This window comes from Astatotilapia calliptera, chromosome 11 (genome assembly GCF_964374335.1).
Source record: "Astatotilapia calliptera chromosome 11, fAstCal68.1, whole genome shotgun sequence".
Taxonomy (NCBI): domain Eukaryota; kingdom Metazoa; phylum Chordata; class Actinopteri; order Cichliformes; family Cichlidae; genus Astatotilapia; species Astatotilapia calliptera.
In genome coordinates this window covers 10961241-10976936 of record NC_137432.1, presented here as the reverse complement: position 1 = coordinate 10976936, position 15696 = coordinate 10961241, and the positions used below count along the sequence as shown (strand labels likewise).

At 39.3% G+C, this 15696-nt stretch overlaps 1 protein-coding gene across 1 annotated transcript in view; it reads right to left on the bottom strand.

The window, feature by feature from the left end:
• The window catches only part of cdkal1 (CDK5 regulatory subunit associated protein 1-like 1), a 258244-nt gene that overhangs the window by 162946 nt on the left and 79602 nt on the right, over window positions 1-15696 (bottom strand). Inside the window, exons 7-8 of the mRNA XM_026183920.2 lie at window positions 13485-13533; window positions 8050-8170 (exon numbers count right to left, since the gene is read on the bottom strand). Of these exons, the coding sequence (XP_026039705.1) occupies window positions 8050-8170; window positions 13485-13533 (170 nt within the window). The remainder of the gene's footprint in view (window positions 1-8049; window positions 8171-13484; window positions 13534-15696) is intronic.

Here is a 15696-nt window from a genome sequence, read left to right as displayed (position 1 = left end):
AGAAGATGGGATCATGTGCACCTGACTTTAACACGCTGCAATCTCAATGACAGAGAGAACTGCCTGAAATGCAACTAAACAGAGAACGGGGAAGAGACAGCTAATGAAACGTAATGAGCTGTAACAGCGGAACAAAGGACTTTTTTTACGCCTGGAATCTAATGGCAAAGGTTGATACAGACACAGCAAGACACACACACACACACACTTAATGACCCATTCTGTGCAAGTGGTTGTAAATTCCTGTTTATGACACTGAAGCACCACATCTGAACTTGCTCACAAAAGGGTTTTGAACACACACACACACACACACACACACACACACACACACACACACACACACACACACACACACACACACACACACGTCCCCAATGTTTAATCAGAATTTGACACCCAATCCCAATGTCTTGTTTATTTGCCTGTTCTTTTTTGTTCGTTTCCCTTTTTTCAGGGAGATTTTTCATTATATACAAAGTTTATTCCAAACACTTTGCATTTTTCAGCCCTTCGATGTATCGTTGAACGATCACATATTAAAATCATAAAAATATTTGAAAATACACCCCACATAAAACACTCACAATTAAGTTGGCCACTATATTTCAAATAGTGTTTAAAAATCCAAAAACAATCGCCGTCGGATTTTCAATCCATGTAAAACAATCCAAAAACAAATAATGAGGAGGAAAAATTATACCAAATAAAGAGCACAAGCAACAACATGAAGTCAACATCAAAAATATAAGGAGCGTGGTTTTCAAAGCAACAAGATCTTATTCAAAAACTCTTCATCCCATTCCCACATCTATTGCCTCCATTGCTTCACCACTCTCACTGACTATTCAATGTATCCACAAGGTGTGAAAAAGCCTAGGTTGATAAACATCCAAGTTCTCAAGGTTTGAATTACATGGAATAAGAGGCAGATGACACTATGATTTTCTCATTTTCTGGGATTATCCATTTCTGTACCACCTCTAAAGCTTACAGAGAATGGTCCAACAAAGAGAAAATATCCAGTTAGTATCAGTTCTCTGAGTGAAAATACCTCATTGATGTCAGAAATCAGAGGAGAATAGACTGAATGTTTGAGCCGATAGGGAAATAAGCGCTCATTAGAACAACGGTATACTTTTAGAACTAAGGTATGCAGAACAGCATCTCTGAAAGCACAGAAGATTCAAGCAGATGTTTGGATATATTGTGCATGATGATGGCTCCAGCAGTATAAGACCAAGAGCCACTCAGCTCAGAACAGGAAGGTGAGGCTATAATTCACACATGCTCACCAAAAACTGGACAACAGAAGACTAGAAAAATGTTATCGAGTCCAATGAGTCTCTTCTGCTGCAACATTAAGATGGTACAGTCAGAATTGAACATCAACATCATGAAAGCACGGTCCGTCTTACCTTATGAGGTAATAAAGTGGTGTAACGGTTTGGGGGATATTTTCCCTTCATACATTGGGCCCATTAGTATAAATTAAGCATTATTTAAATGCTACAACTTGAGTGAGTATTGTTGCTGACCATGTCCATCATCCCCCTATGACCACAATGTACCCATCTTCTGATGGCTGCTTCCATCAGCACTTTCGGGATGTGGTGGAACGGAAGACTCACATCATGAATGTGCAGCAACTGTGAGACACCATCACGTCGATATGGACCAAAATCTCTGAGGAATCTTTTCAGCACTTGCTTGAATCTATGTTATGAATAATTAAGGCAACCCTGAAAGCAGAAAGGGGCCCAACCCACTACTAACAAGTGACAGCAAAAGTGGCCAGTGAGTGTATATTTGCAATACAACATGCATAATATATATGACTCCCAATGTTTGGAAGTGTGAAAGTGAATCCAACTCAAATCCAAAATCGGAAGCAAAATGAAACCAAATTAAAATTCCCAGCTATTTTAAACAAGCTATTGTTGAACCAATATTAAAGAAACCAAATTTGGACACATCTCTTCCAAGCAGTTACAGGCCAATATCAAAATCACCATTGGTGTCAAAGATCTTGGAAAAAACAGTTGGAGAACAACTTAACAACTTTTTGGAGAAGAACAATGTTCTGGACATTTTCCAGTCTCGTTTCCGCAAATTGCACTCCACTGAAAAAGCTTTGCTTAAAGTGTCTAGTGACATTCTGATGGCAGCAGACTCTGGAGAGTACACCATTCTGGTTATGCTGGATCTCACCTCTGATAAATAGGCTGAAGGACTTGTTTGGGATAACTGGTGTTGTTTTAAAATGGTTTATGTCATATCTATCTGCGAGTTCTTTTACTGTGTGTATGAATCATGTGTTGTCTGAATCATCAGTTCTGCCTTCTGGGGTACCTCAAGGATCTGTTTTAGGTCCGATTCTCTTTTTGCTGTATATACTCCCTATTTGTCTCAACAAATCAGCTCTGGATCGCCTTCGAACTCTACAGAATGCCGCGGCAAGACTTTTAACTGGCACAAACAAGAGGTCACACATTACTCCAGTTTTGGCTTCTCTTCATTGGTAAATTTTAATTATAACTTCTAGAGCTCTGCACAGTGAAGCTCCCCAGTATATCTCTGAACTGTTAAAACCTCATGCTTCATCCCGAACACGTGGGGATCGGGCTTTTCGGGCACTGGCACCAAGGCTGTGGAACTCCCTGCCGTTGTCTTTACGCCGTCTAGACTCCACTGACTCCTTTAAAAAGCAGCTGAAGACATTTTTATAGAAACGAGCTTTTGATTTTAATTTTGTTGCCATGATGCCAGGTCTCGCTTGGAAATGAGATTTTTAATCTCAATGAGATATTTTTACCTGGATAAATAAAGGACTAAAATAATTAATTTCTTCACTGTTTTTTTATATTATTTTTTTTTGTATTTCTTTTTTTATTGTGAAGCACTTTGTGATTTTTATCTGTGAAATGTGCTATATAAATACATTTGGCTCACTTACTTACTAAAATAAACCTACAAATGATATAAGGATCAATATCACAGGAACATGGTGGCCCTTTCAAAGTACAATCCAGGACTGTTGTTCATTTATGTAGCTAGTAAAGACAACTAAAAGTAACTGTGCTACTGGCCAAGAAGAAATCTAACAATGTTTCTTTAATACAAAGCCGAGGCTACGTATGGCCTAGCTAGACTACGGTGAATGTATTCTGATGAGATGAAATTAACTTGGTGGGGGCGGAAAGCCAATCTAATGTGGATTTAACAGGAGCAAATGAAATTAATATGCAACTTAATGAAACTAATATTGTGAATCAATCTGAACACAAAATTACATTTTCATAGGTACTCCCAGGTGAGTCACTGTGCCAGGCTTTTGGTAGGATTAGCAATAATAAAGCAAAGAGGATGGTTCCCTAGGTTCATCTACGAGACCCAGAATAAAATTATCATGTGCAAAATAATTTATTTATTTCTTCTTCTTTTGGGAGGGGGTGTGTTTGTTTGCTTGTTAAATTGAAAATATGAACTACTTGACCTTTCACTCTGTGATCATCTAAAGTTCTAAAGCTCAGAGTCGTCTAATTGTTGGGGTTTTCGCTGTATTGTTGTAGCGTCTTTGCCCTAAGCACTTTGAGATAACTGTAATGTGGCGCTTTGATTTACTACATGTTGGATACCATTCTAAAATTCAAAATAGCACTAGTAAAATTCTAAGAAAAAATATCTTAGACATGGCAAAAAAAAAAAAAAAAAGCATGGAGATATCAACCGGGTTTAAGACACGTTCAGTTTTTAAACCCTAAATTTATACGAGATTTGCAACTTTTCAAAGATCTGTGGAAGCCCTCCACCCTGAAGCATGACACCTACTTGACATTTGGCAAGAATAGAAGAGAGCGCCCTCAAATCAATGCATCCCACGAGTTCATATAAAAAGGCAAATTGGCAACAAACTCGAGACATTAAAAGCTACACGAATGAAGACACACACACATAAATGGTTTTGAGTGTTCTCTTCAGTTATTTTTAAAAAAAGTGAATGCGAGCGCCTGTGTCCCACACAAGGATTTCTCTGTTTTAACAGCTGACAAATGTCACCAGTGATGTCACCAAGACCTCAGAGGAATAATTACGACTGATCATCCAAAACTAGAAAACATAAAGGACACATTTTGTCTTCTTTCCATTACACCCCCAAACACACACAAGCACACACACAAGCACGCACACACACACACACACACACACACACACACACACACACACACACTTTAACCTTAAGAGGACCATGTCAAATTACTGACAGCAGTGGCTGACCAGCTCATACAAAAGCGCATATTAAGCTTGGATTTTCAGTAACATAAGTGTTATCTGGAAGAGATTTGGTCGATTCACCCAATCAAATATTTGAATAATCCACTATTCTACTGAAGCCGTTTTGGTTAAAAACAAGAGGATTTATTTGTTGCCAGCCCAACCCTTTGAAAAACAACAGCGAGATCATCTGGATCAGACACAGACCTCCTGCTGGCAGGAGGCTCCAAGAGACTGACATCTGCACACCCATACTGCAACACAAAGCCACAAACACAATTCATATACAGTGGTGTGAAAAGTCTTTGCCCCCCTTTCTATTTTTTCATGTGTTTGTCACGCTTACAGTAAATGTTTCAGATCATCAAAAAAATTTAAATATTAGACGAAGATAACAGAAGTAAATACAAGATGCAGTTTCTAAATGAAGGTGTTTATTATTAAGGGGGGGAAAAGTTTGTGAAAAAGCAACTGCCCCCTAAACCTAATAAAAGGCTGGGCCAACCTTAGCAGCAGCAACGGCAATCAAGCTTTTGCAATAACTGCCAGTGAGTCTTTTATGGTGCTGTGGAGGAATATTTGCACACTTATCTTTGCAGAATTGTTGTAAATCAGCCACATTACAGGGTTGTAAAGCATGAACTGCCTTTTTAAAGTCATACCTCATACCATATGTCAATCAGATTCAGGTCAGGACTTTGACTAGGCCACTGCAAAGTCTTGATTTTGATTTTCTTAAGCCGTTCAGAGGCGGACTTGCTGGTGGGTTTTGGATCACTGTCTTGCTGATCAGAACTGTTGTGCTTCAGCAGTTCTGATCAGCTGGTCACACCTGGGAAACTTCACCACTGTTCCATGTTGTTGCCATTTGTGGATAATGACTCTCACTGTGGTTCGCTCGAGTCCCAAAGCTTTAGAAATTGCTTTATAACCTTTTCCACACTGAAAGATCTCAATTACTTTGTTTCTCATTTGTTCCTGAATTTCTTTGGATCACGGCATGATGTCTGACTTTTGAGGATCTTTAGGTCTACTCAACTTTGTCAGGCAGATCCTATTTAAATGGTAAATGGACCAGTTCTTGCATTACGCTTTTCTACTCTGGGCACTCAAAGCACTTTATATAACTTGTCTCATTCACCAATTCATACATGGCTTTTTTCTATGCTTTTCCTATGCAAGTGCTTTCTATCTAACCTTCACACACATTTGTTCATATTCCAACGATCACTTCTTCACACAGGGCCATGTAGGTTTGAATTTATTCTCCCTTATTATTAAATACCTTCCTTTACAAACTGAATTTTGTGTTTACTTCTGTTATCTTTGTCTAAAATTTAATTTTCTTTGATGATCTGAAACATTTAAGTGTGACAAAAAAAAAAACAAAAACAGGAAATCGGGAAAGGGGCAAACACTTTTTTACACCACTGTATCTCCAGGTTTAAAGACCCGCTTAAGCAAACACAGCAGAAACAGTCAAAAGCGTTAGTGCAAAGGTACACAAAGCAAGAGTTACAGATATTTAAAAAAGAGGCTGAAGTTTTGAAGTGACTAAAGAAGTGACAGAGCCTAAGGTTTATTTACTGAAAATTATATACATATGTTAAAATATAAGAGCAAGGAAAGTGCTGAAAAAAGAAGAAAAATAAACCGTGCAGCTTCAAATATTGTGTCTTTCAGACCAACCAGGAATAAACCAGCTGCACTATGGTGACCAATTTTAAGCAACACTTAGAACATTACAGAAAAGTGCTGTCTCTGATGTGCACACTTGATGGCAGATGTTGCAAAAGACGATTTATTTAATTGAAATCCTGCCATTTGGACATGCTAAATTTGACACCGATCAGAAGTGTCAATTTAGATGAAAAACAGTGGCCGAACCAGTTAAATGTACAGATTTTCTACTTGGATCAGCTCAAATGTGGTCTAAGAAGCTTTACTCTGGAACTGAGCTCTGCAGATTATGAACATCTGAAACACAACCCGCTCTTCAGGAAAGACTCCCACAACTTCTCAGTTAACCTTGGAGTATGCATCCATTATCATCATGTATGTTGTGTAATAATAACATCACTTTGAACACATCTTTGAGGTAAAGGATGATACTCTCTTCGCTCTAGAAGTACAAGCACGCAAGTGAGGGAATACAACAGGCTATATATTTTACTACCACCAACAGCAATGCTAGTGGTTATACACCAAAACTGATGTTACATATAATGACTTCAATGACTGCAGACACTATATAGGGAGACCTTTGCTGACAAAACAAATACAGTTTTAAGCAGCAGCATGATAAGCATGATCTTATCACGTTAAGTGCGAAAATAAGCATAAGAATGCTGCTGCAAGTAGTCCAACAGATTCAAGGAGAAAACTAGTAATTCAAGTAAAATCTTCAACCCCCTCACTGACTGTAATAAATGTAAACACAAGAGGTTCAAAGAAAGAGACGATGCACTGCTGATTATGTGAAGTCTACAACTTCTTAATGGTGCTTAGGAACAGCTTAAGCTTGTTTACTCGACAGCTAGCTAAAAAGCAGGAGGGCCTGAACACATCTGTACAAGAACAAATACTGTGCATTTAAGCCTAGAATGCTATACTCATAAAGAGGATTATTGCTTTGGTACAAGAGTACTTGGTCTGGGAGTCAAGCCATTAATATATAGACCCGGAAGACATGCATTCGGATGATTGATGGATTATCCTCAGTGGAGGTCCATCACTAGGAATTAGTCTGTCATAACCCTTTTTAACTAGTCTACTGAGAATATAGTGCATGAGTTAGAGGACACATATCTGTAAACAACATAAAATTCACCCATAAAGTCCAGCTGTGCAAGAGGATGTAGGTCTCAGAGTCTGTGTATTTAAGACTTAATTATCAAATGTATATAAATTGACAAAATTTAGATATAATGTAGAAAAACTATTTTTAAATTAACTAGGAGTGACTTAAAAGGCAAGATCCTGCAGATCATCACAGCGATGATGGAGAAAATGCGTTTTTTAAAATTATGCTTTTGTAATAGTACACTGAGAAAAAACTGAGAGGCATGTTAGGCACGCCACTCCCCTGCTGATTCAGCTGCATTGGCTCCCTGTCAAGTTCAGGGTCCAATTTAAGATCATAATCATGACTTATAGGGCCCTGCACAGTGTAGCTCCAACTTAAGTGATCTTCTTCTTTCTTATCACCCCAGCAGGTCCCTGAGATCTTGTGACCAGGGGTTGCTGGTTGTCCCGCATACAAGGTTAAAAACAAAAGGTGACAGAGCGTTTGTATCAGTGGCTCCCAGACTCTGGAACTCACTCCCTTTGAGTTTGAGATCTGTAGACTCAGTCATGTCTTTTAAAAAGCAGTTAAAAACCTGTCTGTTTAAACGCGCTTTTGGTTGATTTTGTCTTGTTTTAGATTTTAATGTCCGTTTTCTGCCTCTGTAAAGCACTTTGTGATTTTATCTTGAAAGGTGCTATATAAATAAAATTTTACTTTACTTTACTCCTATTACATTTCCACTTGATAAATACCAATATATGTTCATGAACATACTCAGATTTCATACACGCATGCACACCTTGTGAAGTGATTTAAAATACCCTTATTAATTAGGCATAGAGATGCGCTGCTCAAGTAGCTGAGCAACCACAAAGAGAGAGCACACCGACATGCACATGCAGCAAACTGGGAAGGCAATAAAACTGTATTCAGTTGTAACATAAACACTTTAGGCTGTGTTTTCTGTTAGTGTCTCCGTGTCCTACCCGGTGTTAATGGAGATGATTTCAATGAGAGGGTTCTTCCTGATCTTGGGGAGGTCCAGTCGAGCTCCTCCAAGTCTTCGGCCTCCATCTTTCTTCTGACCCAACAGACGAACCGAGTGGCCTGAAAAATAACAAAAACAAATCGTCTCACATAATCAAATGATCCTACTAAAACGCTGACTGACTATCACACTACTGTCCATGTGCAGATGGATGCAAACATGTTTAAAAAGGCACACTGAAGTATTTTTGTTGCTGTATTTTAAACGCCAAATCTGAATTGCACTGCTAAAGAGAAAAATAAATACAATATAACAGACGTAAGAAACATTTTGCCCGTATTGGTTGTCAGAGCACTTGCTCTCTCGTGAGTATGTCTCTCATCAAACTTACAATGCAAACAATGAGATTATATTTGCATTTCACCCACAAGCAAAATGCCAAACAGAAATCAAACTTCCCATTGTGCAAAATCGACCTCAAATAAATCGCTCTCATCTACTGTGGATAAATTTAGTACGAACAGGACAATGAGCAAAGACATAATAGCAGATCGAAGCACATGCAAACAGGGTTTTTCCTTCTCAGAAATGGACTTTGGGGCCTCTGGCTCTCATTAACACTGTTTTGGGGTTGGGAGGGGTCCTCAGCGTGTGCCCATGCACACTATAAAAGTTGGTATCCAACAAAAAGTACAACCAAAAAGAACAGACCCATCCTATGCCTAACAACCTCACACAGACTAGGGGTTAACAAACACAATGGAAACACAGTAGGAAGAGGGTAATAAGGCCCAGCTGAATACAATTAATTACAAAGGCAGGAAAAGTAAAAAAGGAGGGAACAAAGACGCAGAAAGCCACACTGTTTGTCAACATTCAAAAGAAAAAAGGAGGTAAACTAATAGACTGACCAAGAATAAAGTCACATAAAAAAATTGAAAAAACCAAAAACTGATAATATTAGAAATGAAAAAGGGGATTCCTCTACTTTACTCACAGTGAGAACTAACAGAAATTATTTATATTTGGCTATCATAGTGTCAACCAAGGCAAATGAAAATCCACAGCTGAGCCTAACAGCTAGTGACATCTAGCCTTTGGTGTGTGGAAATGGGACGCAGTACTCTCTCTTCTCTAACTGTTTAATAGGCTGCTAGCTAGCTGTGTGTGAGATGGAGGCGCTGAGGGATGGAATTGTCTTCCTGTTTTCATCCGCAATACAAGGGTCTCTTGGGAGGGTGGGTTCAGAGCAGGAAGCATGGTTATCAATTGGTAGATAAAAATGACAATCTGCCCCAGAGGAGGACAAAGAGCCAATCGCTGATGCATGACTGGTCTTAATATCCCAGTACAAGCAAGGAAATACAAAAATGTCCCTTGTGGAAAACAGCTGGGATTTGGACCACATTTGGCCCCACATTTTTTTTTCCTCCCCTGGATCTGTGCATCCACCCTCAGTCATGAAACAAGGATTGAAAACTCATGCATGTGCTAATAATGCCCTGAAACATTTGGAATATGTGAAATGTTAATGGCTACAAAAAGTCACAAGAGTAATTTCGGTGCAGGTTTGTGGTAAAATCTGTTTTTAGAATTCCCTCTTTTTCTACTTTCATATTGAACATTTATTTCTGCGCGGTGGGAAAATATACTTACTAAACATAATTGCAAACACAGACTTGTCAGGAAAAAGCAATTACCAGTATGGTGCTGGATTTCCAGATGTTTTTTTCCCCCAAATAATGAGCTTGTCCATTCTAATAAAACTGGAAATTGTCATTCCCCACATACTCCTTTGCTCTCTAATACTGCACAGGACCCCTGTCACTGTGACTACCGCAGAAGACTCTAGAAATAATCTCACTGCCAGCATGGAGTCACTCCAGGAACGTACCCAAAGCCAAATTCAATTTCAGGGCCTAGGGGACCATGAATGGGAAGCAAGAGATAAAATAGCTAATATGACTTGCTGAAGAAAACCAAAGAACGCTTCACTATTTGTCATCTCAATTACAGAGTTTACAGAGGCCAACTGCTGTGATGGGCAACCCTGCATAGTCATAGACACACACACTCCCGTCTACTAATACCACATTTTCTTGTGACTGACTGCCCTCCTCTTTATCCTTCTCAACTTTCCTCAATCTGTTCTTTTCTTTCCTTTAAATCTAAACTGCTAGAAATGTCCTATCCACTCATAACGTCCCACTAAAACACACCAGAAAAGAGAAGGAAGGAAAGGGAATGATAGATGGATGTGAAGCTAAGATTTGTAGATGCTTGGATGATGATGAAAGATGTGTAGGATAGCCAGATGGATGGTTTGGAGGGAGAGGTAGAACGCTAAAAGGATGACCTGTTGACCTGTGTCTGATGTCTTATAAGCAGAGGGTCTTGTTGAGCTTTCTAGGTTGATTGTAAAGTAGCAGGCAGGAATGGGGGAGAGCTGATGGGAATGTATTGAAAAGAGGGGACAGAGGTGGCAGATGAGAAGGACGGGAGGGTTTCCTGTTTTTCCATTTATCCTTTCAACCTAACTCTTTATTAAATATGTAAGACCGTCTTTGAAAAAGCTGTTTATGTCCTGACCAAATCTCACACCAACCAGTTTTGATGGGAAATTTTCTCACACACGCATCAAATGCATGAGCGCTACAACGCCAACAATTCCGAAGAGTGCTTCCCTTAAACGTCATCCAGGTTTTGATGCTTTACAAGGAAGATTTTTTGGTCACATTTAGAGGGGCTCTCTCAGAGCGGATACGATACTCAGAACATCTTCAGATGACTTAAAACATAAGTAAAAGTCCTAGTTTTTCTTTCTTCTTACTTCACTTACTATCATCTGTCTGCATCTGTTCAACCACACTTCTGCTCAGTTTTTTCCCTCTGCATTGATAAACAGGTTATTAATACTGGTGAAATAAGGCTCACAAGGTTATATTCTCTGATTTGTAGCTGCACACATAAATTATCCTAACTATGCTTTTCCTACTCCCTGTCTTTGTGTGGCATTCACACACCAACTATAAACTGTTTCCTTAACGATAAATGAATATCAGGTGAAAAAGTACTATCCAAGGGCATTTCTCAGTGAAAGAATATGAATATTAGGAGTCTTAATAATAAAAAAGTCCCAAGATCAGATTATTAGTATCTTTTTGTGGGTTTTTCCATACATTCTTCTCGATTAAAAATATTTTACTCTTTTACTCATTTGTTCTTGTGGTGTGTATTTGTCTGTTGAGCATTGCCGAGAATCATAAAAGCTGCCCTTGTAAAAATGTGTATCCACGGGTGTCATTAATGTGTCTTTTTTTGTTTTTCCGTAAATGGAACTGCCAGTGGGCTCGGAATACAAGACGGAGTCAAAGCACGGGTTGTTGTTAACAAGAAATTAACTTGTGGCACAACTAAAACAAATTGATCTGGATAATCAAGCTCGTAACCACAGTAACACCACCACCAACAAATAAATAACACTGTATAAGTGAGCATGCACCGACTAAGCCAGGGAGTCAAGCTGAGATAACACGACGGGATAAAAACACGTGCTATCATATACTACAGGTAGTAACTTGAAGTCTTTATTGCACAGATGCACTATGATAAAAAAGCAGCTTTACAACTATGATGTATCCTCATGACATCAAGGATGTTTAATTCATTTAAAGCCTGGAACTAAATGAAAAAGTCACACACGCTAAGAAGCGAGTCCCCAAAAGCATATGAGTACTCTTGTCATGTGGAAAACAGGACCTGCAAGCAATTTTGGCACAGCAAAGACCTGTATCTATTAGCAGTTCATTGAAGTAAGTATTTTAGTAGCCATTACGATAGGCAAATCCCCCAGCTTTAAGGTTTATGCCAAGGCCTCTGAGACGAAATAACAGCTCTCAGTTTATACGAGGTCATAAAGAACAGTAATGATACTGGGGAAATTAGTTTCTATGGAGGGGCTGATGGTGGGAGGAAAAGGGGAGGGAAAGAAACGGGGGGTGAGAGGCGAAAGAGAGGAAGGGAAGAGATCAAAAGATGTAGGAAGGGTGGGAGAAAGAAATGGGGAGAAAAAAAGACAGAATGAGCAAATCACAGAGAAGAAAAGGGGAATAAAAGTCACAGAGTAGATGTGTGACTGTGAGCTTGTGTGTAGGCTCACAGTTTAGGCTTGATGACACATTGTAAAATTAAGCCTTAGTTCAGCTGTCCTTCATTAGAGTGAACCCTGCAGTGCAAAGTAGTCACTCAGACACACACACACACACACACACACACACACACACACACACACACACACACACTCTCACACACACACACGCACAGTGTAAACTCAATCTGTTCTTTATTAGAGAACAGCTGGGGGTGTATGACAGCTTGACTAGACTCACTCACACTGTAAACTCTCTCTGACCGTCATTAAACAGCTAAGTGTGGTGGTTCGCTAACAGTTTAAACGGATGACCTATAACTGCCATGTGTGTCTGTCAGTGAGCTGCTCAGACAGAGAGGATCATTTAAGAAGCAGCTCAGACAGTTAGATCGGTTTCAACAAAAGCTGAAGACTTTTGCTTTAAAATACACATTTAAAACAATTATTTAGTCAAATGTTGTTGTTTTTTGTTGTTTTTAGTTTACCATGACAACATAAAAAGCATGCTCTTTCCATTCACTTTGGAAAATACTACATTTTTTAACAACCTTAATACTATTATAGCTAATAATTTTTGATTTTTTTAACAGTGTTAGTATAATATTAAGTCATCAGCATTTGATTATGTGCTCTTCTGATGCAGTGTGATACACTCTGATTCTTACTGGTCAAGTAGACTGTAGTAAGGTAGTAAAAGTGGAGAGACTAAAATAATACACGTGGTGGTTAGAATGAGCAAGAAGGTCCTGAGTTCAATTCCACCATTAGGCCTTTCTGTGTGGAGTTTGCATATTCTCCCCGTGTTTGCGTGGGTTCTCCCCGGGTCCTCCAGCTTCCTCCCACAGTCCCAAGACATGCACTTAGTGGGGATAGGTTAGTTGGAAAGTCTAAATTGCCCATAGGTATGAATGCGGGAGTGAATGTGAGTGCGAACGGTTGTGTGTGTATATGTGTTAGCCCTATGACAGACTGGCGACCTGTCCAGGGTGTACCCCGCCTCTCGCCCTAAGACAGCTGGGATAGGCTCCAGTGCCCCCCGTGACCCTGCCAAAGGATGAGCGGAAGCGAATGGATGGATGGATGGTTGGATAAAATAATACATCCTTGGATCTTATTCCTTCCATGCATAAGTGCAAATTTGTTTTGTGTTGTAGTCGGGATATGGATTTGTGTTAGAGGACCTTCGTTTTGAGTTTAATTGCGGTGGTTAGCATTACGTTAAAGACCACGCAAAGACCATAAAACAAGAATGCGTGTGTGTGTGCCTTTCTGTGGTAAAATACCTTTAACAGCCTCGTCCACTACTTCCACCACTCGATCAATCTGCTGGACCTGTAACACAAAGAAACAAGAGAAAACTTTATTGATCCTGAAAACCCAAGTCTTCACAGTCAAACAGAACCCTGATATTGACGACCCACAGACACACTGATACTCTGATCCACATTTAAGCAAGGTGGATATGCAAATATACACAAAGGCCATATGCAATAAGAGCAGAGACAAACAAGCGCAAAAAGCTACAATCACCAGGCAGGATTAAGGAATATGGATTTCCTAAATGCCACTGAGTGTTTATTGTGCATGTACTGACAAACACGTTCTGTGATAGATCCGACCACATAGGTAACAATAAAGCATTACCCAAGTCCATAGCTGTGTTTTTCTCCTCATTGTCTCACATAGAAAACAAATCCTGCAGTTCTGCTAATGGCTACTATAATGAACCACCGCACTAATAAAGAGAATAAACAAGGCCCCCACAGGCCACAGTTTAATAACAGGCAGACTTTAAGTAGGGTAATCTGGATACTAAAAGAGCCAGAATATTAAACGAGGAGTTCAAACTTTACTCATCTACCAACCGATATTACATGAAGAGGAAAGGAAGCAGAACGAGTGAAAGAAAGAAAGAAACAGAATACTAAAGTAGTGACAGGGGGGAAAAAAACTGGTCATTTTTCTGCTGTTATTTTCCTTTCGCTCTTCCCAGCATCCCTCACACCTCGAATTCTCTTCACTTTCACTCTACACTGGCCCTTGGCACTGGCTCTCAATGCCTTCAGGCCCATCACTTAAAATAAGCCTCCCTTCAAACACACACACTCAGATTCACACTGTGCTTTGCAGGAAGCAGTTACTTGCATGCCACATGCCTGAGTAAAACCTTTTTCAGTGTAATGGTCAAGCAATCTGGGCCCATTCAGAGCAGCAGCAGGCGTCCCTACATAGAGTAAAACTCAGGTGTGCATTTCAGCTATTAATTTAGATCGCACTTTTCAACTTTGGCTGTTTTTAAATCCTCCATTGTACCCATAGAAAGAAAAGGATAAATACTGATATATTCAGCACATTTGTTGCATGTAAAAGGCAGTCACAGGTCTACTGGACGACATACATTTCTGCCTGTGCTTAAGCTTTATTTTAAGGTTTGTCGTTCTATTACCATAACTTAATGACAAGCACTAATGCGACATCCATAGTATTTGGATTAACCTTCGATAAAGTAATTAAAATTGTATATTTTTAAAAAACAGGACCATAAATACTGAGGTGTGACATTTCCTGCTCACAGCTTTGCATGCCCATTCCGATCCTCTGATTAGTTAACCAGCGCTGCGTAGGTGTGCGTAGGTGTGCATAGGTGTGCGTAGGTGTGCGATGCATGGCAGTTACAGGATGCGACAACTCTAGTTAAGAAAAGCGAAACACTGCAGTCTTGCGTGACTGTCTATGAAGCTCACACAATACATTTGCAGTCATTAAACAGCAACCTCAAACAAAACAGCACAACAGCAATAAAACACCACTCAGAAAAGCTGGCAATACGCACACAGGTCACATAAAATGAATCCAACAGGAAGGCCCGCCTATTTATTTTTAACTACACTCCTTATCTGGCCGTTGGTGCAATCACTATACACAAATTCTGAACTTGTATTTGCATCCAATTTGCATAACCCACCAACTGCCATTACATGTTCCACTGTGGGAATACAGAGGGACTCTGCATTCTCATATATTTATGTCTGAGTTTGTTACACAGTGTGCCTGTTCATGCATGCGTGTGTCTTTAAGTTAAAAATGCTTGTCACTGAAGCTCTGGCAGTTATACGCTGTTTGTGCTTCACCCTGAAGCCTATTATAAACACAAGCCTGTTTATCTGAATAGAATCATATTATACATGCGTGTCACTATATCTGAATCGTATTAAGTTACATTGTGGCATTTTTAACTCAAACTGAATAACATTATTTATTGTTAAAGTATCTAACTTAGCACTTGAGCTGTCTTCAATCCATTCATTTTAAGGTAGTGGGAGTAATCAACACAATACTGTTTGATTTGTTCCCATTTTCAGCAGCTTGTTTTACTTTCCATAAAAAAAACAAAATATCCAATTATAGAAATAAGAGCACAGCTTTGTACGGAGATTTAGAAGGCATATCCTGGTTGAATTACATTTTTAAAAATACCCTGCCAGATTAGAGACT